The sequence below is a fragment of the Labrus bergylta genome, chromosome 9, assembly GCF_963930695.1.
Source record: "Labrus bergylta chromosome 9, fLabBer1.1, whole genome shotgun sequence".
NCBI lineage: Eukaryota > Metazoa > Chordata > Actinopteri > Labriformes > Labridae > Labrus > Labrus bergylta.
The window spans coordinates 9,564,282-9,589,530 of record NC_089203.1 but is presented as its reverse complement, the minus strand read 5'-3'; the positions used below and the strand labels follow the sequence as shown (position 1 = coordinate 9,589,530).

At 40.5% G+C, this 25,249-nt stretch overlaps 1 protein-coding gene across 2 annotated transcripts in view; it reads right to left on the bottom strand.

Moving 5' to 3' along the window:
• The window catches only part of il1rapl2 (interleukin 1 receptor accessory protein-like 2), a 355,386-nt gene that overhangs the window by 109,805 nt on the left and 220,332 nt on the right, over nucleotides 1-25,249 (bottom strand). For both annotated transcript variants that reach the window (XM_020634405.3, XM_020634407.3), the window contains exons 3-4: nucleotides 7,158-7,327; nucleotides 3,833-3,936 (exon numbers count right to left, since the gene is read on the bottom strand). In XM_020634405.3, the coding sequence (XP_020490061.1) occupies nucleotides 3,833-3,936; nucleotides 7,158-7,327 (274 nt within the window). The remainder of the gene's footprint in view (nucleotides 1-3,832; nucleotides 3,937-7,157; nucleotides 7,328-25,249) is intronic.

The window sequence follows — 25,249 nt, the reverse complement described above, 5'->3', positions numbered from 1 at the left end:
AGCACATACAAAAGTTCACATCTATCATAGCTTGTTGTTGAATCTGTTGGTTTTTAGTTTAGTTTCACATTTAGTAGTAATATTTAGTTTGGTGCTGTTTACCACTCCACACTTCAAATCAATCAGCCACGTCTACACTTTCATGGTCAAACCAGCAAACAAGCTTTTTTTTTTTTTTTATCGGTTCACTTTTTTAATTCCACTTTTTGTGTATGGTTAGTGAGACTCTCTTGAGATTAATAAAACCAATAGGTGGTCTTTAAGGCTTTAATAAACAGACCTGAGTCTAAACTGAGCAGTAACTTCCTGTTGAAACATAGAGGATTTAAATCACATTTCAATCATGGCAAACTAATTTTGAATACAAAGCTAAAATCACCTTAAAACTGAGCTGACAATAAAACCGATGCAGGGTTTTGTGAAAAACTCCCCCTCATCTAATCAGACAGTCATCTGATCACTAAATGCTACACGTTATACAGTCAGCTAAGTACAAGGTTCTCTTTCATTAAGGCCTAATTATTTCCCCAGATAACTTCAGTTGTCACACTTCGTGGCACAAAACCATTTTTCATTTTTTTTTCCATTTTCAAACATGATCATTAGTTTGCTTTCATATCACGTCATATATGCACATCTCAAAGTTACCACATGGAGACCAGTGTCTAGTCAAACAGTGATGCACATTTAGAAATCAACAACTTCACCATAATTATTAAGCCATAAGTCATGTTTTTTTTTTTCTGTCCGTCAATGTCTGTGTTTTCAAATAATGACTGTAACCAAGACAAAACATATATTCTGGATTGTGAGTTGTGACGGCTTGTCAACGGTTGTCACGAACTAAACATTCAACCAAATGCTAGAAAATGAAAAATGAATAAAGAGAAGACGGTTACACCTTGGCGGCATATGAAGATTCATGAAGCACCGCGCCGCACATGTCAAAATTCTAAACAAGGTTGTGTTCATTTTTATCTACTTGGAACGTGTAGGGACTTTAGTGGAGAGAAATCTGTTGTTTTTGTTGTCTTGAAGCCTGACTTCACCACGTACCAATCAGAACAATGTGGCAATGTTAGATGAAAGCTGGTAGTGAGCTCCATAAACTAGAACATATAGAGCATCTGTTCCAACCATTTTTAGAAGATCAAAGGTAATACATACATTTCAATGTGCATTTCCTCCCTGCCATATGTTCTTTGCCTCTGTGTGTGTGTGTGTGTGTGTGTGTGTGTGTGTGCTCTAATAAGAGACCCTGAGACAATGACAGACACCAAGCCCTAATTAGGTTGTCATGCTGAGAGAGCGAGGAAAAGACAGAAAAGAGAGAGAGGGAGAGAGAGCTTATTAGGGAGGATAGGTGTCAAGTTCTGGCAGGATAAGGAGGTGGGAGGAGAGCAGGGCTGGGGGTTGGGGTTTGGTGGGGTGATGAGGGGCGTTAAAGAAAATCAGGCACAGACAGGGACAACAGGAGGACTGGGAGAAAATGAGCTAGAGGACGATGGACCAGCAAAAACAAACATGAGATAGACGAGAAGGTGTTGTAGAATATGGAGGCAGCTTGTGGGATGATGCCAGATCAGATCTAGTGTGGGAGAATAAAAGAGTAGGAGGGAGAAGGTGATGTGGAAAAAGGGTGAAAAGGAAAAAGAAAACAGGAGACAGTGATGGTGGTGCAGGTAACAGATGCAGAGGAGGAGGATGAGCAAAATCAGGTAGGGAGGAGCAATGGTGATTTATGGGAAAGGGCAGGAGGAGAGTTGTTCCTCTACAGCAGACAGAACTAAAGCTTGTATGGTTTCAAAGAGGTGAAACAAAGATGGAGAATCATCTAAACACATTTATGTAAAGAAGAACTCCATTTAATTGCTGTTTGGCTTTTTATAGTTTCGGGAATCGTTCCTACTTCTCTAAGCTATTACGACATACTCACAAAACATTTCACAAAATATCGAGAGATTGAAGCCTGTAACCAAGACATCCAGCTAACCCAATACTAGTGACCATTTGATTCTGCGCCATAACGACATTAGAAACGTAGAAACATACTTTTTTTCGTCGTTGTCGGTTCTTATCAGCTTTCTCCATTGAGCCTGTTAGCATAGCAATATGGCGGACGTTGAGTTTCGATTCTGGGAGTGAGGTTAGGGTTACTGGGTTGAAAACATGAGGAACTAGCGATGTAGTTTCACCCCCTCTAACCAAAGCAGCCTCCGATGACACAAAATGACGATTTTTGGCATCATTTTCAGATGTGCAAGCAGCGCTACTCCGCTTTGCTCCGCTCCAGGTACGCACTGTGTCTTTTTTCGACACACCCGGCTGTACCAGGCCGTAAACATGTTAATTTCTGCGGTAAACAGAGGCATTTTTGAATGGGGTGTGTTTGTGACTTTGCGGTCTTTTGGAGCCAGCCTCAAGAGGTCCCTTGAACATGGTTACTGCTTGACTATGATTCATGTATACTCAACAATAGGAGAAATACGAAATCTTTCCTACAGGTTTTGACTGATTGCATGCAAAAATATTGACTTTTTACAGATTTTCACAAAGACACGATTGGAAACAGTTTATTATGCACACACATGCACGCGCACACACACACACACACACACACACACACACACACACACACACACACACACACACACACTCACACACAAACACACACAACATCCCTTTGCAGGAAAACCAGTCTGTAAGCCCTGTTCTGAGCTTCAAAGCCAACTGTTATCCCCCACTACCCCAATCACCACCACCAACACTGTAGTATGAAACACACACACACACACACACACACACACACACACACACACACACACGCGCACACACACGCACACACACGCACACACACACACACACACACACACACACACACACACACACACACACACACACACACACACACATACAAACAAGTATCCCTAGAGGCCAACATGGGACTCAGGCCAAATCCTGCTGTAGTGCCAGCAGCTATATTGTAAATATTCAATCTACTACACCGGCTGGATTCCCACACTGGGCAGAAACACAGGCCTGCCGACATACACACATAGCCTCAAAGAAACAGGTATGTAGAGTAATAACACAAAAACAAAATGTAGAAACGTATTGATATTTATGTAAAAGTAGGTATTTAAGCAAGAGTAATAAAGTAACAGTGAAACCGCTTCAGAAATGAACTCATTATGTTTAAATGACTGTCAAAAATAAGTGAATTTCACAGTGAATATCTCAAAACTTTACTACTAAATAATAATATTTATAAACTATGTTGTGCAATATTGATTACTGAAGGCAGGGGGCTTTATTTTCCCAAATGGAGAGAGAGCAGTTGCAAATAAGACCCCAGATCCTTTCTTATTCAAACACTGAAAACAGTTCTGCTATTTGCCCACACAATGTAAATGGGCCACCTGGGTAGAGACAGAACTCTCAGAGTCAGAAATCGATCGCAAGGTCGGTCCCATGTGATGAAATCCACAACAACGGGGCAGCTCCAGGAGCACTGCTGCATGTCAGCCCGGCCAAAAGTATTCTGTCTGCATGTTGTTAAATTGCTGGTGTGTTTACTCAATCTTATAGAGCAAATGAGCCGCGTCTGGAAGTAAACTTCAGAATAAATTCTTTGTTTTGCTCAGTGTAATTTGACCTCGCTCCCCACTGTATATACAATGTGCTCTCAACAATTCATTCAGCTGAAGCAGATTATTCTAAACCATTCTGCCTTTCAGTATCCGTGTTATACCCCAAACATTTATTTTTTTAGTGGTCGAAATAAGTTAAAAACAAAAAATATATATGTCAAGTTGTATTTTGCAAAGTTTACCTCAGCACACAGGTGTAGAATCCATTATCTTCCATTTCAGCAGATCGGAACCAGATAGAGTCGTCTTCTTTACTCAGCCGATGACCCGAGAAGATAATCGGCTCCTGAAGGACACATTAAGAAGACAATGAAAGATTTATAAGGAAACAACAAGTGAGGTAATGATTGTCAGTAAAATATGTGTGATCAATGAAAATCTAAAAACAAATGATTACTTCCTTATCTGTTTTTTTCGAGCTCATTAACTTACATCTTATGTGTTTCAGTGCTCCCCAAAACATGTCTGTGAAGTTTCTTGTTATAAATCCACTCTGATCCTGTATTTGATCATGAGTTTGTAGACAGACTGGGGGAATATTTTGTATAATATATGACCATTAAATGAGCATGTTTTCATCAGAGGTATTATGACGAATGCTTCATACAGAAATATGATCTGAACTGCTCCTGACATATCTTATAGAGTGCAGAACAAAGCAAGGATATTGAAAACAAAAATCAATTAACACATCGACATCAGCTGTTTTACACTGACTACTTTTTTTCTCCTCATAAAGTCTATTAGATTTCCGAATTTCATTTAATCAAGCACAATAAGAATATTTTAAGATGTGAACCTGGTCAAATTTATTTCAGCAGATTCCAGAAAGAAGTGCAAAAAGACAACATATATTTATGTGCAATCTGCTCATATACTCATTTACCTGAGCCAGATGCTATAGGTATATTATTTTGAAACTTCATTAATGTTTGTTTTTTAAGATTACACGCTGTTGAAACTCTCAGGATTAAGTGCAGGTGTGCATCACTGACAATCAGAAGTTTTTCTAACCTTCATCTCAGAGATAACGTTTCTGACACAGGTACACAAAAGTCTGACCATCGGTAACGGTATTCAGCATGAAAACTATTTGCAACAGTCATACTTTGCCGTAAGTGTGTGCCACTACTGTGGAGCTCTGGTGGAGACCTGGCTTGTCGTTGTTTGGACACACAAAAATTAGCACAAGGTTGCTTGTTGCATTAGAGTTTCTACCGGGTGCGGCTTGGCTCAGAAAGCTCTCACTGTGTCATACATGTCCATGATTACATGGTGCCATTTCTAGGGCTGCATGTTTAGTGCTTCATTGTGTGGCACAGTGGGACAAATCAGCAGGGTGGGTAGCTGGTGCTTGGAGGTCTTGATTGGCATGCCAGCTTGTAGTATCAGTGGTATGCATGCGTTATACCGGCAGGAAAATAATGATACGATTATGAAATATCTTGGGGTCTGGATATAATCAAAAAGTGGGCCACATGTGGCCTTCTGATCTTGAGTTTGACAACTCTGGTTCTAGAGATTTCTGGTGAACTTTTCCTCCTAGAGTTGATAATAAGAAGAAGTAGGAATGGATTCATCATCTACAGTATCTAAAGCTACATTGTCTCATTTGCCAGCATTATGGTAGACGCATATCCAGAAAATCTAATGCCAGGTTCTACACTTTCAGTGTGACGTAAGGGAAAGCCTGCCTATACCAGTTTAATACAGAAGAAAGATAAAACTTCTCTCCTTTCAGACAGATTGCTTCGTTTCTTGTGAGAAAAGTTAGAACAGGATGTCTCACACCTATTAACAACAGTTGCAGGCAAGACGATTTCCTTCACGCTGCATCAGAAAGGATTGATGAAGTAATTTCTCACTGGTCCCTTTCATACCTGGATCTTATTGGGTATGATGCATGTGTATGAAAAAAGCCCATCATGTCGCTCACTGAACTCATCAATTGAAAGTCAAAACTCGAAGGTCTTTTATGGATGATTGTACTGACATACTGAGGAAGGTTTCTGAGGACCAGGAAAAGACAAAATGTCGGTATAAATCATGCCAATTGAAGTAAAATAAAGTTTCTTCCTCATTACAGTGGCAGATTGTTATTACTTACAAGTGCTGGAAATCAGATGCTGGGTTTTCAGGGAACATATCCAGTACATGCTTTAGGAGAAACCTGAGCGTTGTCTATTAAAGTACTCCACAAACACTCGAAAAGCTGTCTGATTCTCAGATCTCACAAAAAGCTGATGAATTATTGAGAAGCATTTCGAAAAAATAAATGTCAGGTGTTTCAGCTATCTCATCTCAAATCCATCAACAGTGTGACTAACTGGCACTATGACACTACTAACAAACCCAGCATGTTTTCAGGAGCGATCTTTGAAAAAGATCTGTTTTAATCATAACTTCACATTACATGTTGTTGTCATAGCTCCTCCTATGAGGGGAAAATAACTGATGAAAGAAAACACCATTTCATTTCCTCTTAGAATGAACCGAAACTGAACCTCTTTAAAAACTCTTTAGTACCCACGTCAATCAGAATTTGGAGCAATGTTTTCATAAGGCTGTGTTGGTTGTGCAATATGGCACAGTGTTCCTATATGTTTTTACATTTTCTTACCTTTGTTATTTTATCTATCCTGCAGATCTTGTTCGATATGGGTAATGTGAAATATATTTTTTTGTTGTTTTGCATTGGTATGCACCTTTCTGTTTACATGAGGATGTGTTTTTCTATTATGTTTTTATTTGTTGATTTGAGTGGAAGCAGCTGAATGTTTGGCAGCACTTTGAGACCAAAACAAATTTCCCTTAGACAACGATAAAGTGTATTCCAGCAGAGTGTGCAATATAGATTACAACAAGCATCATCACTCTGCAGAGTGTCAAGCAGTGACACACCTACATGCGCAGTTACTTTCCAGTGAGTGACCACTGAAGTGTTTTAAAACTGCATTTTGATGGATCAACACAATAAACGTGTATATCTAAATCAAGTATGTGGAAATTAAGGGCCCTTCAAGCTCACCCTGATTAAGCCTCCTCAGTGTCTCCCTGTAGACACAGTGATGTAAAAGAAGGACACTGCTGCATCTTTGAATGTCTCATTTCACTTTAAAAAACTCTCAGACAGCTCAGCTGAAGAGTCCAAAGTAATATCCACCGGATGACATCACACATCGTCCTTTGTTAGAGTTCCTTTGAGATGTTCGACGTCAGTTTTTGATTATCGAATTCCTCTTCCTGTGGTTGAGTTAATGTAGTAGTTCATGTATTTCCAAAGCTAAGTTAGGACCTCTCTATATTCTCTGTATGAATTAAAGTGTCCTCAAAATGTTTGTGAATACAGGCCCGGGCTTATATTAAGTGTAATGAGATATTTTCGATTACAAATCAGATGAATGCACTTGCTTGGATTTGAGTTTTTTTGCAGGGGGACAGTGGCCTTCCTGCCCATCTACTTCTTTATCCTCTGACCTCAGGAGCCTTGATTTCATGTGATCTTACCTCTGCATCTCCTTTATTCTTGTACCAGATGAGGCGCAGCTTGGCGTTGGTGGCCATGGTGTAGTTGGTTCGGATGTAGCTGTAGAACAAGGCACATTTCACCCGGACGGGTTCACCGGCCAGAACATGGTACTCCTTCAGGTCCACTGACCAGTCTAGGCATCCGTCCACTGTGAGCAGAGAACAAGAAAGTTTCAGTGTAAGAGTAGACAATTATGAAGTGGACGACAACTACAACTCCAATTTCAGCAGCAACTGAAGGGGTTCAGAAACATGAATGGAAACAGTGTTAGAAATTCATTTTATAGAAAACAAAGAATGAGCAGTAATTAATGAGAGCTAAAACTAGCTAATAAGAGTACTGTGAGACAAAAAGAAAGAGCTTTAGTGAAAGGGAGATTGTTTGTCTTTCTTCTCTGATATGGTACTTTGTCTTTAGATCTATAGAAACATATCATATACTGTATGTCAAAGATAGAGAGAAACATGAAAAGGGCTGGTGTATCAGCTCATAGAAAAACAACATTCAGGGGATAAAAGATATGACTTGATCATAAATCAAATGATTGTTCAAACTGAATCTTTGCTTCTTTTTTGTTATTTATGAACTATGTTCCCCTAGTTTTTGCACGAAAGCGAAAGAAAAGGGAGAAATGCAGGACTGCAGAAGAAGTGGGAGACGTCAGCGCCGAGATTCAGAGAGAATAAAAGGAGAGGAGGAGGAGGTCGAGACCAAATGAAAACATTGGAAAGCCGGGAGGAAGTGTGTGGTGGCGATGTCTGGGTGAAATCAGGTCAACCGGAACGGACAGAAAACAAGTTGTAGATGGAAGACAAGTAGAAGCTGGTGAGACGTAGAGGTCAGGACGGAATATGACAAGGAGCTCTCCCAAATGGACTTCCCTCCTCCCGCCACACTTTCCTCTCTCTCTACGCCGCCCTTTCTGCTCCGTCCCTTTTTTTCCCCTCTGCTGTCCTCTGATTTTATTTTCTTTGCCTCATGGTCTGAGGCTCAGATAGATGCACTCTGTTTTAACTTAAGCCCTCAGGCCCGTGCCAAGGAAAGATACTGGAAATAATGAAAGTTGGTAAATTCAAGTACAGGTGCAAACAAAAATAAATACATCATCTGGAAAAGAAAAGATAATTTTCTACCAACAAAATATGAAAATGTTTGTTTAGTTTTGTATGTTTCTTTCCTTGCATTCATTCGGTCACAAAATGTGCTGAAAGCCCCACCCACTTTTTTAATCCATCTGAATCACACTTTTTTTCTTTTTTATCCACAGACGCAGATAAAAGCTTAAACATTATAAACACTCAGCGCCTGATTCACAAATTGAGGGCTTTATGTGACTGCTAATCCTGTGAAAATGAGTCAAAACAGACACTGTCGGGGTGCCGGTGGCGTGGTGGTCGGTGTGCACGCCTAATGTATGAAGGCTGGGAACCGGCCTGTGGCTCCTTTCAGCATGCCGTTCCCCGTTCTCCCTCTCCTTGATTTCTGATTTCTGACTCTGTCAACTATCCTGTCTCTACAATGAAGGCAACAAGTCCAAAAATCAATCTTAACACCCTAACCCCCCCCACCCACCAAAAAGAAACCAAAAAAATGCTACCTCAACTGCGCTGCATCTGTAGTGTGTGTTTAAGATGAGCCATTTTGTAGTCATATGGGGTAAATGACTTCATTTGTCATCTGTAAATAAAGCCTGTCAACATTACTTTGACACTACTATGATTAATATAACAAGGGGTTAAATCAGCGCTCTGTCAGCTGTCAGGTGTGGAGACGTCTGGAGCTGTTACGCACGACACAAGACTATCAGTGTCATTGCTTTTTCTATTTATTTTCATCATTTTATCATAAGTGGACAGGACTGACCTCGGTCCACATGAGAGTGCATCTCTGCGAAGAGTCTGCTTCTCTCTCAGTCAGTTGGAAAGGGAGAAAAAACTGCACAGAGCAGCACAACTTTGTGAGCATGTTTGCACCTGAATGTCTTTAGTGGTTTATGCTATGTGAGTTAGACTGTAAGAAGGAAAAGATCAGGAGCACACAATGTGCAAGCTAGTATAGCTCACAGTGAAGCAGGTCCATAGTTTACTTAATGTATCTTCATGTGGCGATAGCTTACAGCCAATGGAGTTCCTGCATCACAGTGGAAGTCTACCACTGTAAATCAATTAGACCTGTTTTACTGCTGTGTGGAACGCATGAGGTGTTTTGTCAAGTTAAGTCACTTACAAAGATTTAAAGGCTCCATTTGCATCAGTTTGAATCATAAATTTACCACCATGCTCTTTATCAGTTACATTTATAGATTTAGCAAAATGTATGAAGTCATGCAGGGACAGGAAAGATTACAGGTAGCAAATACACACGGGCACATGTGCAATAATGCATGCACATTCACATGCAGCAGGCATTCTCACACACACACAAACAAGTAGATTTATTAGACAGCCAATCAATCTTTACCCCTTACAAATGATTTAGTCACATCAGTGTCTCACTCTCTCTCTCCCTCACTCTATCTTTCTCAAACACACACACACACACACACACACACGCAAAAGTCTTGAGCAGCCGTCACTTAATCACTGACAACGTTGCCAGATAGTCTAAAGATTATAGCCTCAAAAACTCATTGAGTGTTTTAGCATACAGGAAGACAGAGAGAAGACAATGTTTGAGTAAGATTTTAGATTTGGATGGAAAAAAAGTGTGTGTGTTTGTGTGTGTGGTGGTATTGTTGTTGGTGGTGAAGGAGTCTGGGTGAAGGGGGTGTGTGTGTGTGTGTGTAGGGGGGGGGGGGGGGTGTAAATGTTTGTGCTAAAAATTAAGTAATGAATAGAGCAGCCAGACATGGTTGTTGAAAATTAATGAGCTGACACAAATTAAAGGTGTGAGCGCAGTCCATTCAACACTTACAACAGATGAGCGCGCACACACACAGATATGCACACAGACACACAAATTGATGCACTAAGGGAATCGCATTAATAGAAAATCACATTAGTTTGGTTCAGTGGACTAATGCGTTTTGTTTAATAAAATGTTTAACACAGGTCAGACAGCCACACACACACGCACACACACACGCACGCACGCACGCGCACGCAAACACACACACACACACACACACACACACACACACACACACACACACACACACACACACACACAGTGTTGTAGTACCCAAAATCTGTCTTGGCCTCAAGAAAACTTTTTGAAGGTCTCTGTCTCGTCCTGGAATTGAAAGCATTTTAACTCTGACATGTCTCGGTCTCCAGATTTTAAATCAAGACTGGACAAGACCACCACTGATCGGCTAAATAAGGCTAAGCGAATCATTTCAATTCATTCATAATTTAGTTTACCCCTTTGCATATAAACTGCTGCAAATGAAGTGCACACACTGTGGCAACACTGCTCTTTGTTTGTTTGGCTGTTTGACTGTCCGTGTGTTTCAGGTGTCAGTGGGTTTGGCATGGTCATCGTGAATTGGGAGCACTTGGGCCTGATGTTCTCCAATCCATGAGAGTAGGCCCCACTATCTCAGTGGGGGAGACACTGCTTCCCACTGCTCCTTGTTCCTTTTCTTAAATGACTTAATCAATGTGGTTGTGAATAAAAGTAAACCTATTTCTGCGAGTAACTCCTTGTCTCCTCCACTCATTTGTCGCTGGCTTTGAGCTGGCCGTGACACACACATATTGCCAATATCTCCAGTGCATCTAGTCACTTCTAGTAGATGGCTAACAGATGTGCAAGTGGGAACCATGAAGAGCCATTGCTACAGCTTATGAATGTGAGGTGATTTATAAAGGGAGTGAATTTGAGACTCAGTTGATATAAGTTTAAATTAGTATAAGAATTATGAAATCCAGCATACTCGTCTTTTTCTGGCTTAGTTTTTGCCTGATACATTTGGAATTATGTAAAGTCAACTATTGAATGTTTCATTTAAGAGAAACAAAACTGCACAATTAATATCCAAGTAGAATATAGCCGCCGATCGAATATTCCCAAAGGAAACTTATTTGAATATCATCTTGTATAAAACAGCTTAGCAAACTCTACTTGTGGCACTGTCCATGGTGCTGAAATTCATTTAACACACCTTTTAGCTTTTTCCCCATTATTATTTAAAAAAAAATATGACTATACATTTAAAGTGTGTATAAGCTTTCCAACTCTATTACTCAACAACTGTTTTTTTTTTTTTTTTAACTATAAAGAAGTTAAAGGTCAGATATCGTCCTCCTTTTCCACCAGTTTAAATTAGTCTCAGAGCTCCCCAAAACTTAGCTGTGAAGTTTCTTGTTCTAAATCCACTCTGATCCTGTATTTGATCATGTCTATAAACCTCTCTATTTCAGCCCTGCTCAGAACAGGCTGTTTCTGTGTCTGTACCTTTAAATCCAAATGACCTGTGTTCGATTAGGCCTCTCTAGGGCTTGAGTGGCTTTGGCTTTCTTTCACCATGTCCTATTGTTTACAGTGAGAAGGCAGACTCAGAGGGCAGAACAAACACCTAGCTGTGGGAGTGTCACCCACCTGAGGGAGGGGTTACTGCCTTTTGTGATGTCATAAAGGGAAATGTACAAACATTCTGTTTGAGCACATATTCTTTGAAAAGTGGAGCAGGCAAAAGATGGAGAGGATAAACTTTTCTTATAATTGGGGGGTTTGTAGACAGACTAGAGACGCATATTAGTGTTTGGAAAACATGGCAAAGGGTTTTTTGCATAATATGTGACTTTTAACTATGAGCTCAAATATATTTTTCAAACTATGAACTGACTTGTAAAACGAAAGCATCTCCTTTCTTGAAAAGTGAGTGACTTCCATATGAATCCATCCATTAATGTTGACACCTAGAATCTAATCTAACACTAACAAAGGTAATGTCATCGCTGACATTCTGCAGATGGTCCAGATTTGTCTTTTAGTTTGAAGTCTTTACGTTTTTTCAGGCTCCTGAGAAGAGTTTTGAACTGTTTAAACAGACTGAAATGATACATGATATCTCTATATGACTCACAAAACTACATGAATCCATCTCAGCAAGCTGACGTTACCCAACAGTCATTTTGGTTGCCTGTAACTGATGCTGATGGGTTCTGGGGCAGTTGAGGCAAACAACTGCATGCCGCCTTTATTTACTTTCTGTTGTGCGACGGTTCTTGGGGATAGATAAGTTTGACTGACCTAAATGATAGGGGCAACGAGATAGAGGTACAGAATCGTCCTCAGAGGTGCCAATTTCGATTAAAAATGAAAGCTTCTCACAGTTGTCCTTCACTGGTCCTTCACTTTCTTCCAAAAGTTTATAGCATGCTCCAGCAACACTGGAAATGTGTTTAAACTTCTCTGATATTGTAATCTCTTTAGGAACTTTACATTCAAATTAAAAATAATTAAACTGCATTTTTGTTTTTTCACGTAGAAGAATGATGGGTTTTGTAGTTTGTGCAGTGCAGCATATTAAGTTCAAGCCTGTCACTCAAACATAAAGCCCCTCAGAGCCTCCAGCCTGTCTGCATGGCTCCCACAATCCCCTGCAATACCACTACAGCTGCTGCCATAATAATAGCTTGACCTGACCCACTCACACACACACACATACACACAAACACACACACAAAAGTAATGATCCCTGCTTTCACAAGCAGGTACAGTACATGCAGGCACACTCACAAAAGGAGAAGAAAGGGCGCCAGGCACACACGCACGCACACACACACGCGTCAGAGACGAGGCACAGTGCCCGAAAAAGAAGGTGGCAAGTACACACAAACACAAGTCTATCACTGCTGCGGGGCAATTTACACCCAGGTGAGAGGAAAGGAATAGAGGGAGAGCAGAGGAGAAAAAGAAAACAGGAGGGAGCAAAAGAAGGTGATAGAATGAGATGAGAATGAGGGGAAAACTGAGAGAGAGAGAGAGAGAGAGAGAGAGAGAGAGAGAGAGAGAGAAGAAAGTACCTGCCATTTGGCCCAGTGTTTTGTGCTGATGTTCAATTTCAGCACCGAGCCGACGTGATGGCTACTTCTTTTCTCTAAACACATTTTATGAGAATAGGTTTTAGCCTAGAAAGAGTTGTTTTGTGTATAGGGCATACTGTATGTACCCTATATGTGTTTGTGTGTATGAGAGAGAGAGCAACACACACAAATGACACTGTATGCTGGCCATTTTCAAAATGACTTCTTAAAATGAGGTTGCACTCACACAAACATGTGGAGCCTATGATAGACACACACACACACACACACACACACACACACACACACACACACACACACACACACACACACACACACACACACACACACACACACACACATATACTAAAGCTATCTATTTCATGAGATGAATGAATATGGTAATGCATGTGTGGGTTATGGCCTTCATTCAGTGCAATGGAGTTACAACAGCATCTATCAGCACGTAAGTGGCACAACACAAATAACATGCACACAAACTCAGGTGTCACTTACAAATACACACGTATACCTAACACACAGTGTAAAACAGTCAAGCTCATCAAATGACACACTCACTCACACATTCACAGCCATTGACACACAAGCGTCAGTGCTGAATAAATGGAGTTGACCACAATCTGCCCTCTGTCTAATGCTCCCTGAAAGACTGAAATGTATTCACTCAAGAAAACACAGCAATATCTGCAAACATGCACACACTCACACAGTCACATTTGTGTCTAGCAGTTTAAATGGAGCAGGTTGTTGAACAAAAATAGGGGGGAGAAGTTCCCTTTATGAAACCTAAACTACTTCTGCAAAACTATCTTTAAGTTGATCAGTGCAGAGTGATGATGATGATGATGATGATGATGATGATGATGATGATGTTGATTGTGATGTTTGTTTGTACAAAGGGTTTACCTCCGTGGATGAAAAATGAAGTCAATGCGGACGTGTATAAACCTGCAGTTCCTCCAGTTTCCACTTGAGGCTGGCTGCAGGAGCCCAGAAGTCACATACACATCCATTCAAAATGCCCAATTTTACAGCAGAAATAAAAAGGTGTTGCCGAACCAATAAGAATAAGGAACATAAGAAAGAAGGGGATGAAATGAGGAAACGTACAGAATGAAGTAATAGTTTTGAACATAAGCACTAATGAAAAGTAATAGGTCCCATTTACCTTGTCAGCATAATGCATGCCTGCCAATAAACCATAATAACTCCTGAAGAGTTTTATTCATAAGAATAGATGAATGTATAGAAGGAGGAACAGGAAGATGATGAAGTGGAGAAATAAATAAAGCAATGAATGAGCAAACGTGAGCCATGTGAGGACATATACTGAGAAAGTGCCTGATGATTTTCCTTATTGAGAAACTTCTCCTGAATGATGATAGGGTGGAGGATAAAAAGGAGGAAGTAGGAAGAAAAATCAGACGGCAACAGCCCAAAAACAACATTCATAAATCAATGTCCAATTTAATGTGGTACCTTGGTAAAATGACTCTAATGTATGAGATCAGAGAGGACATGACAGATGATCTATTTCTCACTGGAGGTAACGTTAGCGTTTCTAAAGATGTTAATGTAAATAATACACTGACTGCTCTTACTTAGCACATAGTAGAGAAGTTGTTGCTTGATAAAACAGCTAAACTGCTAAAAAGCTATTTGATTTACTGTATAAAAAAACAATGCTAGCACCAAGACACATATAATGTAGTTAAACAAGCTAATGCTAACTTAGGTTTAGCTCTGTTATTGCACAACACTGACAATATGCTGGAAGACACCAAGTTATGGTGCATTCATGTGGTGTCAGACATATCGGAAAAACAAGTTTACGAGTTGTAAATGCACATGAAGACCCGCTCAAGTTGGAACAACTTAGAATCCCGGAAAAAGAATGAGGTGCCGACTTGACGCCATAATCGTCATCACATAAGGGGACAAAATATGTTTTGTTAATGTTAAGATACTTTTTATCAATTCACGTATTGCACATCAACTTTTTGCTCAAATATAACTTGTTAAAGAGACATTCATCTGTGCCGTTTTTTGTTTTACAACAGTAAAACTTTCTGAACCAAAATGAACATGAACGCACAGAAGCCAGAAGAACGACTTCCCAACTCCGAAACTGGGACCATCCGAGGAGCACATGAATGCAGCATTAAGCCTATGTCACCCATTGATCTAATTCCTCCTGGCACCTTCCGAGCATCTCTCTACTGATACAAACAATTGGCTGGAGGGATGTTTCCTACAGCCTTCAACTCTCCCAGCCACTGTTTAGGTCATGCAGCGCCTTTTCAGATTCTACTAGTTCCCTTGAGCTTGAGCCCAACGAGCTTGAAGTTATATTCAATGGGAGAAACATGTCTGACACTTGAAGATGGCTAAACCTGACGCAAGACTCACTCGACAAACAATGCAACATGCAGCCACCAGAGGATTATCCAGACAAACAGAAGAGAGATGGATTGGAAACGACAGTTAAAGAAAGTCAGAGCAGGGGAAAACAGGCCTCACCAATTAGACAACACATGGGAGGACTCGAATACAAACAGATCAATGAGAAGGACGCAAAAGAGAAACTTTGTTAAAGTAACAGATAGATGAAAGGGAAAACTTGTGAGGAGATAAAAGGAAGTCAGAAGAGATGACAAGCATTTGGAGAAGAAGAAGAACATGTACAGAGCGGTCAGAGATAATTGATAGAGTTTTTCTTTAACGTTTTTGTCCCTTGTTTATATAGACTTTGTTGTGCCAGTAAACTGTTGCCGTGCACTTTCATCTTTTTGATCATAACCCTCTGATCTTGACTTGCTGGACAGGTTTACAGAAGGGTGGTACTTTATTCCATTCAGATAATTATTGTTTATATTACATGTTGAGATGCGGTTCATTCCACTTTCCTGTGCTTTTACCAGATCAATGATCTTGTGATCGTGCGATATCAAAATGACAAAAAAAGCTTTTGTCCTCTGCTCTGTACTTAAAGGTAGAGTCAGTAGACTTTTCCTAAAAGAATACAATATAGACGTAGTGCTGCTTAGCTAACACCTCCATATGTGCGATGATGACTGTGTGTTCAGAGACTCTAACCTCTGACAGAGTGATTTTACACCGCAGGTCACACCTACTGTACACATTCACACACGGATGGCAGAGGTTGTTATATAAAGTGACCATCAGAAGCAACTCATCCCATTCATACACGTTCACGCACCGCTGACGAAGCAACTTGGGGTTAAGTGTTTTGGCCAAGGACACATCGGACATGTTGCTGAAGGAGCTGGGGCTCAAGCTGTGACGAAGTGGGTGAGACGCTCTTCTCTTATTCGCCACTTGTTACTTAAACGTTCATTAATATCATATCACATTATTCTTTACGGTTGTGTATTTTGCTATAATTTATATATTGATTGATTTATTTAAGATATATTTTGGGCTTTTTCGTGCCTTTAATTCAGAGGGAGGACAGTTGATAGAGTTGGAAACCAGGGAGAGAGAGCGGGGAATGACATGTGGAAGGGGGACATGGGTGGAAGCGAACCTGGGCCCACCGCTCGAGACGAGAGTCTCAACACATGGGACGCGCGCCCTGCCACTGCGCCACCAGCGCGCCCCACTATAATTTATTTTTGCTTGTGTAACATTGCAGCACTTACTGTCCCGGGTTTGTTTGTGTTAGCATGAAGGCACAGTTCATATCAAAGTTTAAATTCAGTTTCAGAAAACACACAGTCTTTATTAAGCTCAGCCATTTTTTTTATATAGAATTGTTTTGTCTCTTATCCATACTAACCTTTGTCTGTTCTTTGGTTCAGTTCCCCATGTGTTCCCATGCAGCTAATGGGGGCTGGCCCAGCACTTCCTGGGTATTTATCAGATTGATGATGTCATCGCTGACATCACTGGGGCAGACCATCTGAAGGTTTTTTTTTTCTTCTGAGAAAAAAGTTACTGGTAGAATGTAATTTAATTTTTCAAGTTCATTTAGTTGAGTAAATGATCTGAGGTTAGTTTAAGGATTTATTTAGATTGCTTTGCTTTGAGAGAAAAGTGTAAACCCACCATTTGAGTTGTGCTGCACTCAGCTGCGGCCATTTTGTTAATGGGGCCGTCTATAAAGCCAAGAGGCATTTGTTCTTGCGGAAGGAGAGGTGAGGACGTGCTGCCTCCAACACGTGTCTTATTTGATTATGAGTTAATTTGCCTTATTTCCATTGAAATGTAGTTGTTTTAGTTAAGTTGACACGTGTTGGCTTAATCACTGTAAATAAATAATCACCTCTTGGGAAAATGTCATCTGCTGAGTTGCCTTCCCTGCCACCTTCCTAGACACTTGTGCTAAACTACATTACACCAACCCACGACCTTCCAGATGAGAGACGACCGACTCTACCAACTGAGCCACAGCTGCTCAGCATAAAGCATTTAAACAGGTGATGTTCTGATGCTGATTGAAACAAAAAGAGAGTCATGATTCTACTCTTTCCTGTAACAAAATGTTTCCAAAACAACTTCCTTAAGACAGGCATAGTTACATGGTAAAAATATGAATTCGCCACAGTGACAGACTTTCTGAGAAGTGAGGAAAACAAGACGTTAAGATTCAATACATTATTAAACGACAGAGTAGGGAAGAAAAGGTTTCCAGCGCTCCATCAATACGACAGCTATGAGAAAATTCAACTGTGAATGAATTTAAAGAAGTCTCCAAGCAGTTCCAAACAACTTTGAAGCTCTGAAAACGTTGTCCTCTGTCAGACTGCTATTATGGGGCGGTGCGTGTATGTGTGTGTATATATGGGTGTGTTTGTGTCTTATGTGAATGTGAGTGTGTATTAATATATACGGGTCTCCTACCCTCTCCATTTGTCACTGTGTCGATGGAGCATGCTGCACAGCAACTCCCACATTTGTCAGTTCTCTAGAGCGCACACACACACACACACACACACACACACACACACACACACACACACACACACACACACACACACACACACACACACACACACACACACACACACACACACACACACACACACACACACACACACACACACACACACACACACACACACCCACTCTTGGTCCCCATGCTTTCTTCCTGCCTGTCATTAATAAAGAGAAGTGGCTGCACACCTGTTCTCTGACAGCACCATACAGAGAGAGAGGGAGGGAGGGAGGGAGGGCGAGGTAGAGTTGGGTAAAAGTGCAAGAGAGTGTGACACGAGTAAAGTCTCACAGGTAAAGGTGTAACAGGAGTGTGACTGAATATGAAAAAGAGGGTGGAGCATTAATACAAGAGACCATGCCTCTCTTCAGGATTAAAGGGGTAGTTCTTTTTTTACATAGTGGTTGTATGTGTTACTTGTATAACGATGTGTTTGGTTAGCCACAGGTGATGTCGGTCATCTCGGCAGAAAGATAGCAGGTGGACTTTGTGACTAACATTTCAATATAATGGATATTTAGTGGCAAGACAGGGAGATAGTTTCCTTGGGAGTAGGTGGAGACCAAACATTGGAACCAGACTTACATATGCTGGATAAATAGTCAAATAAAATGTAGAATGGTTATTTGTTTCAGGAGCTCCCACTCAGTCTCCATGTGGCCAGAAATGAAAGATTTTGGACAAAGTTGATGTGTTTACCTACTCTCATCTTTCCTGGTACATGATAAATGGACTTGAGCTTGAATAGCCCATTCACACACTGATGGCAGAGGCTGCTATGTAAAGCGTGTATCATCTCATACATACGAAAGCAACGTGGGGTTAAGTGTCTCGCCTGAGGACGCATCCCTGGGGATCAAACTCCCGACTTCGGGTGGAGAGACGACAGACTCCACCGCGGAGCAGCTGTCCCAATGCAACAGTGCTATCTGCCATACACACCACGTGCTAAATATTACAAGGGAATTGCAGCTGTGTCCTGCGATAAACTTATACTGAATAACTTTGTCATGAAGACCGTGTAAGGTCTAATAAAAGGAAGCTATTACCATGCAAGGTTGGCAGATTCTACGACTGTACCGGGACAAAGGATCTGCCTGTGAGCTCAGTCTGAGAGAAGTAGACTTCTGATGTTTATGAGGGAGAGAGCCCAGAAAATATCTATCAAGACAACGAATACTTTTTTTTTTTTGGAAACTTTTATACCACACTTCACAGATAAATGATGGCAATGGAGAGAGAGAGAGAGTGATTGTTAGACACAGAATAATGAACTCCTACACCTGTCAAGCGCTGCTGTGAGACTCCTGCTAGCTTAATTTTCCTCCTGACTCGATCTTTTTGTTCCTCCTTCAGTCTGTTCTCTATCCTCTTCTTACTCCACGTACTGTACGTATACCTACTGCTCATTTTTCCATCATCACTTCGTACCCCAACTCTCTGTTTCTTCCTCCCTGTCTCTCAAGCTTGTGAATATTTTAAAATCGATCACAGCGTAACTGCTGAGCTGAAGTAGAAACAGCCTGGGAGCGTGTCTTAATGCGACGCTAAACTGCTACACATGTCGGTGTTTTTGCTTTCTGCATATGTGAGTTGTCAGTGCCTTAAATAATCTACAAATATGTGGGTAAATAAGAGGTTTAATAATCAAATCAAATAAAAAAAGAGGTATAATTAAAGGATTCTGTTTCAATTTTAAGACCCTCTCTTCTTATCTAAAGACCCAAAAGTGTAACAAATCAGGTTGACCAAATCCTTCAGTGAAAGAAATACGTACAAAAAAAGCTTTGTCTTCTCATCTGCCCACACAGGTTAGAGAAGGTAAGAACGTTTCCTAAAGGAAAGATGACAGTTGGAACCAGCCCAGAGGAGAAGCTCGTCGGATGCAGTGAGAGGACGCCGAATGCATGTGCTGCCCCAACTTCAGTGGACAAAGACACCGGTAATGATACAGTATGAATCACCATAACCACCAGCAACAGGTAGACATACCACAAATACCTTCAAATGGGATCTATTGACGACTGTGTACTAATAAACTTTGTGCACTTAAGAGATGAAAGATGCAAAACATTGACGTGATTTGCATTCATTGAACTGCTCAAGGAGGCAGGATGTAGAATTCTTCCCTCTTGTCCACTCCATTGTGATAGATGAATTTCAGGATCAGGTCATTACGGCCTGTGTAGCCCTACATCACAGCAGAGAATCCACCGGTATGCCATCGCTGACTCAGAGATTTAGCATTGACTGCCCACAACATGAAAGAGCATTAAGCCACCAAGTGGAAGAGGGTCTTGTGTGACAGTTTGGATTTTACTGATGTGTTTGGAATCTTTAGCATGAATGCCCCAGCAGATTTTAGGGGGGTATTATTCCAATGGCGAAGGCAAGGGTTTTCATTGTTTGATGAACAGAATCCTCTTGGATTTAATTATTTTGGATAGAACAATAATGGAGGAACTGAAATCCTGTTGAGACCTTGTTCTGGTGGGTGGTTAGACTTACAGTAAGCTTTTGACAGTAAAAGCAATCATTGTAAAATGGGCACTTTCACCAATGACCACCAATCACTTGTCAGCGGGGTGCTAATTTTGGACCCTGCCTGCCAGTAATTTCCTGTCGTTTAAACATCTCATAATTGTAATTTATCCTTCATTATACATCATATTGGTATTGTGTTTATCCATGTTAAGAGCAATTCTGATCTCATTCCAAGATTTTCAATTTAATTACTGTCCAAATGAGGAAATCAGTGCTTCCTCATCTGATGTTTGATTGGACCATGTTATTACCCTAGTGTTCCAGACAAAATAGGTGAAGGGTGTGTGAGACATATAAGGGCGGAGATCAGTGGTGTAGTGGTGCCTGAAGAAGCTGGTATATTCTTAACTTTTCCCCAAAATGTTTTTTTAAGTGTCCCATCCAGCAGAGACTAAACGGCCTCCGTTATAAACAGTGACATGTAAGAATACTCTTGGATATTTAGTTAGTGCACAATAACCAATTAGAGACAGAGCGTCATCCCTTCACCATCCTATGAAAACAATTGCAGCAATCTACTGAATACTGTCATTCAATTAATGATGTGAATTAGAGGACATTTAGAAGTGGGTACACCCTATGGATACTGAAAAATAAGTAGTATGTATGCGTATACCTTGCACTACTCCACTGACGGAGATATTGACAATTAATGGTTAATTGCAGAAAGCCAGAACACAATGTGATCTATCAAGAAGTGAAAGTTGAGAACAGAAATGTGTGTCTGTTTGCCTTTGTCTCTTTTTGTGCATCCTAGCTAGTGTCCCATCAAGGTAAAGAAATGGTACCAAACATTTTATTTTTATACAATTCTTACCTGAATATGTTGGTAATCGTGTCACTTAAAGGTTAGGATTTGGGTAAAATGTTGATGAAGAGGTACCACAGTAAGAAACTGATGAATAATTAAGTTTAGCAGGACAGAATTTGGCAGGCATTAGATGACTGGCAAAAACTCACACAGGAAGCCACCAGTCCTTCAGAAGTCTGACATGAAGGAGGGGGAGGAACTTGCCAACAAACCTGGCAACCTCACTCCTGTCCGGTCACCTTTATCACCTGCTGTTACCCCCACAATCACCCCTAACACACAAACACACACAGACTCACTCGCTCACTTACTTAAATGCTGACATAGTGATTATGCGGTGTTCTTAACTATTGTGCATGTGCACATTGCAATTTTGATAGTAAAACAATAGTCTCTAGTCTTAACTATCCTTACTCTTTAATGGAACAGGGAGCTTTAGTCGTCTATAGTTCTGCAAAACACATACTGCTGGTTTTACACAAGTTATTTTTATTTTCAAATATGTATGAAAGTTTGGAGAGAAAACACTGCTCCTATAGTTGTGGCTCACAAATCTGTGAACCTCTTTTGTATAATTAAAGAACAAAAACTAATTCACCTTAATGATATATAATCTTTTTTTTAATGTGTCTCCCCAATGCTACAGTTTCATTGCTTTACATGTTCTTAGTTAAACTTATTTAAAATGTGTAACTATGTCTTTGTGTGGTTGTGTGCCTGATTGTGACAATGTGCACCTGCTTCTCCTCCTCTGCGCCGCAAAAGAGGAAATACTGCCCCAATTACTCCAAATTCCCAGTGGACACACAGAGCAGTTTACTCTCATCACAATAAATTATACTTATCTCTCTGAGCACTGCTACACCAGATCCTTCTCTCTGTCTGTCTCTTTGTGTCCTCACTCTCTCTACCGGAGCTCAGTGTCTAATTAATAATATTTAATTATGCATTCCTCAAAGGCACACATTCAATGCAATGGGAAACTTGCTGCACCAAACATATGGTGATTCCATCATCCCTTGTTTGGACTGAATGGCTGGTTTGTTTAGTTTGTTGTTTAGGATTTTCTTTCTGTTACATGCAATTCTACAATACTAAAATTTTACAATGCACTTAGCAGTTGCTTTTGACCAAGTCAGAACAACACAAGCAAGGGTTTAGGAAAGAGGAGACAATGTCAGTAAGTGCCAACGTACAGCTTTAAGTCCGATCAGACACACAGGTGCTGACAGGAAGTGCACAGAGGCAAAGCACAACAACCACAGCTGTTCTTGAGAGTTCTAATCAGCATCAAAACTATTCTAAATATCTTCATTATTTCAAATATTCACACTTTATGTGCTTGTGCCACTGCTTATAGGACCATTGTATTCAGGTGTGTCCTCCAGGATGTTTAACTAGTTCTGGCTGTTGACTAACTAAACATCCAGTTTCATTTACAAAAGGGTCGCACTGACAAAGCACCAGAGGGTGGCATTCACCAAATGTTTCAGTTCCCTTCCCCCACACTTCTGCTGAGTGATCATCAGACTCAATGGGCAGCTTAGAAGAGGACAGTGCTCCCATGCTCAGAACAGACGTACTTCTGCGTCTCATTTTTTTTACATTTATGTAATGATTAAAATATGTTACAAAATTACTTTTGAAAAAACAACACAGCTGACTGTGTGGACAGCCTTAATCTGGGTCAGGAGGTGACGTTCATTCCAATAATGCATTGCATTTATAGACCACAGTAATCATTAATACGAAAGGGCTTTTACACATCACTAAACCTTATATGGATTAAAGAGATGTGACATCAACAGAATGCAGTTTAAAATCAACCTCTGCAGAGAAGGTAACAAAGGAAGGACCTTGAACCTGCAACTGTGCCAGAAACCCAACACTGCTCATTCCAAGGTTTGACAGAGAAAAAACATGACAAACATGAATAATTGGAGTAGGTTGTTTATATTTAATCGCCAAGGTTTTATTTTAGAAGAAGTTATAAGTGGCAAAGCAAAGGAGGTGTATACAATACAGTGCCATCCTGCCACTCCTTCCATACCCACAACAATAAGGTACAAAAGTGACCATCAGAAGCAACTAATCCCATTCATACACATGCATACACCGCTGACAAAGCAGAATGAGCAATTCGAGGTTAAGTGTCTTGCCTCTTGGCTGAGGAGCTGGGGATCAAACCCCTGACCCTTCGGTGCAGAAGTGACCGACTCTACCAACTGAGCCACAACTGCCTGAATGTGTTGAAATCATAAAACATGATGATGAATGCTACATTGGCAGAAATACACTTATATACAAATATAAAAAAAATACATAACTATTGGATTTTTCCCTGAGTACAGCTCTGCTGCAGTAAACTGCTATCAACTCAATGGCACAAAGTGGGAGGCAGGAATAACCAGACAGCAAAGGAGGCTAGTAATGCAGGGTGTCAAATATAGACCACATATAGGTGAAAAATAGACCATTATACCAGTGAGTAATGAATGGCTGTCCAATGCACCCCTGATTTCACTGACAGAATATGTCAGAAAATTGCTTAACTGCAGAAGGAACGTTAAAACAATAGACTAAAAAAATAGTGATGTGAAAAGCAGTTATTTTCAGCGTACTGAATCAGTAGAATCAGTTAAAGTGATTCGTTCAAAAGATTCGTTCACCGAATCGTTCAGTACTTCTCCGCAGCTCTGTCTGTGAATCAGAATTTAATAAGCTGAAACACGGCCAAACGTTTAGTTCTGCTCGCGATCGTACTGAGAACAGCCGGTGGTGAATAATAAACTAATGAGCTGAGAATTTAGTTGGATAAAGCTACAGTTTAGAGAGAGAGAGAGAGCGAGAGAGAGAGCGAGAGAGAGACACGCAGTCGAGTCCGCGTCTGCACATTAGAGAAAAACACAGAACATGACAGCTACTTTACTGACTTTACAGTTTATTTTAAGCCATTTTAATCAGACACAGCCATAAATAAATTTAAAAATAGTCAATAATTCGTACACTGAACGATGTACTAGTACAATGAACAAGAGCCCTGGGTCTCAATTCTCTCGAAGTTGAGGAAGCACGGCACTAAATATTTTAATAACAATTAGGTCGCGAAAAAGTATGTGCCTGTTAAAGCAGCTTTCAGTTTGCAAACATTATCATGAATGACAATTAATTTAACTTAATATAGGCTACATGTCAGCAGAAAATATGCATGGCAACGAATATATTCTATGCCAGAGCAGTTATATTTAAAATTATATATGCAGGGCAAAAAAATGATTTAAAAAATAATAATATAAAAAATAATAAAAATGGGCTTAGGCTACTTTATTTCGTTCACTGAACGTACTGAACGGGAGCTCTGAGTGATTCGTGTCGGAGCTTCAGTCAGTACATTCAGTGAACGAACCACTGACTGAACATGAACGAGTGAGACTGCGAGTCACCAGCCTCAGTCACACACACACACTGTACTGACTGAAACACGGTCGTTAGTAGATGTTAAAACAGTCAGCTGAGTGGATATAAAAGCCATTTGTAAACTGACAGCAGCTATAAAAAACACAAACATTTTCGTGACACCTAAATGTTAAATAATATATTTGCTACTTGGCTACCCACTACCTCAATTTTGGAGACATGAGAGGGAGAAGTAGGGGCGGGCTTTAGCGACACAGAGCTCCCGACCGACTCCGTCCTATTGGTTCAGTCAGTATGTATCACTGACATGAAAGAGAGAGGGCGGGCTTTGAGCGACTCTTACGGTCT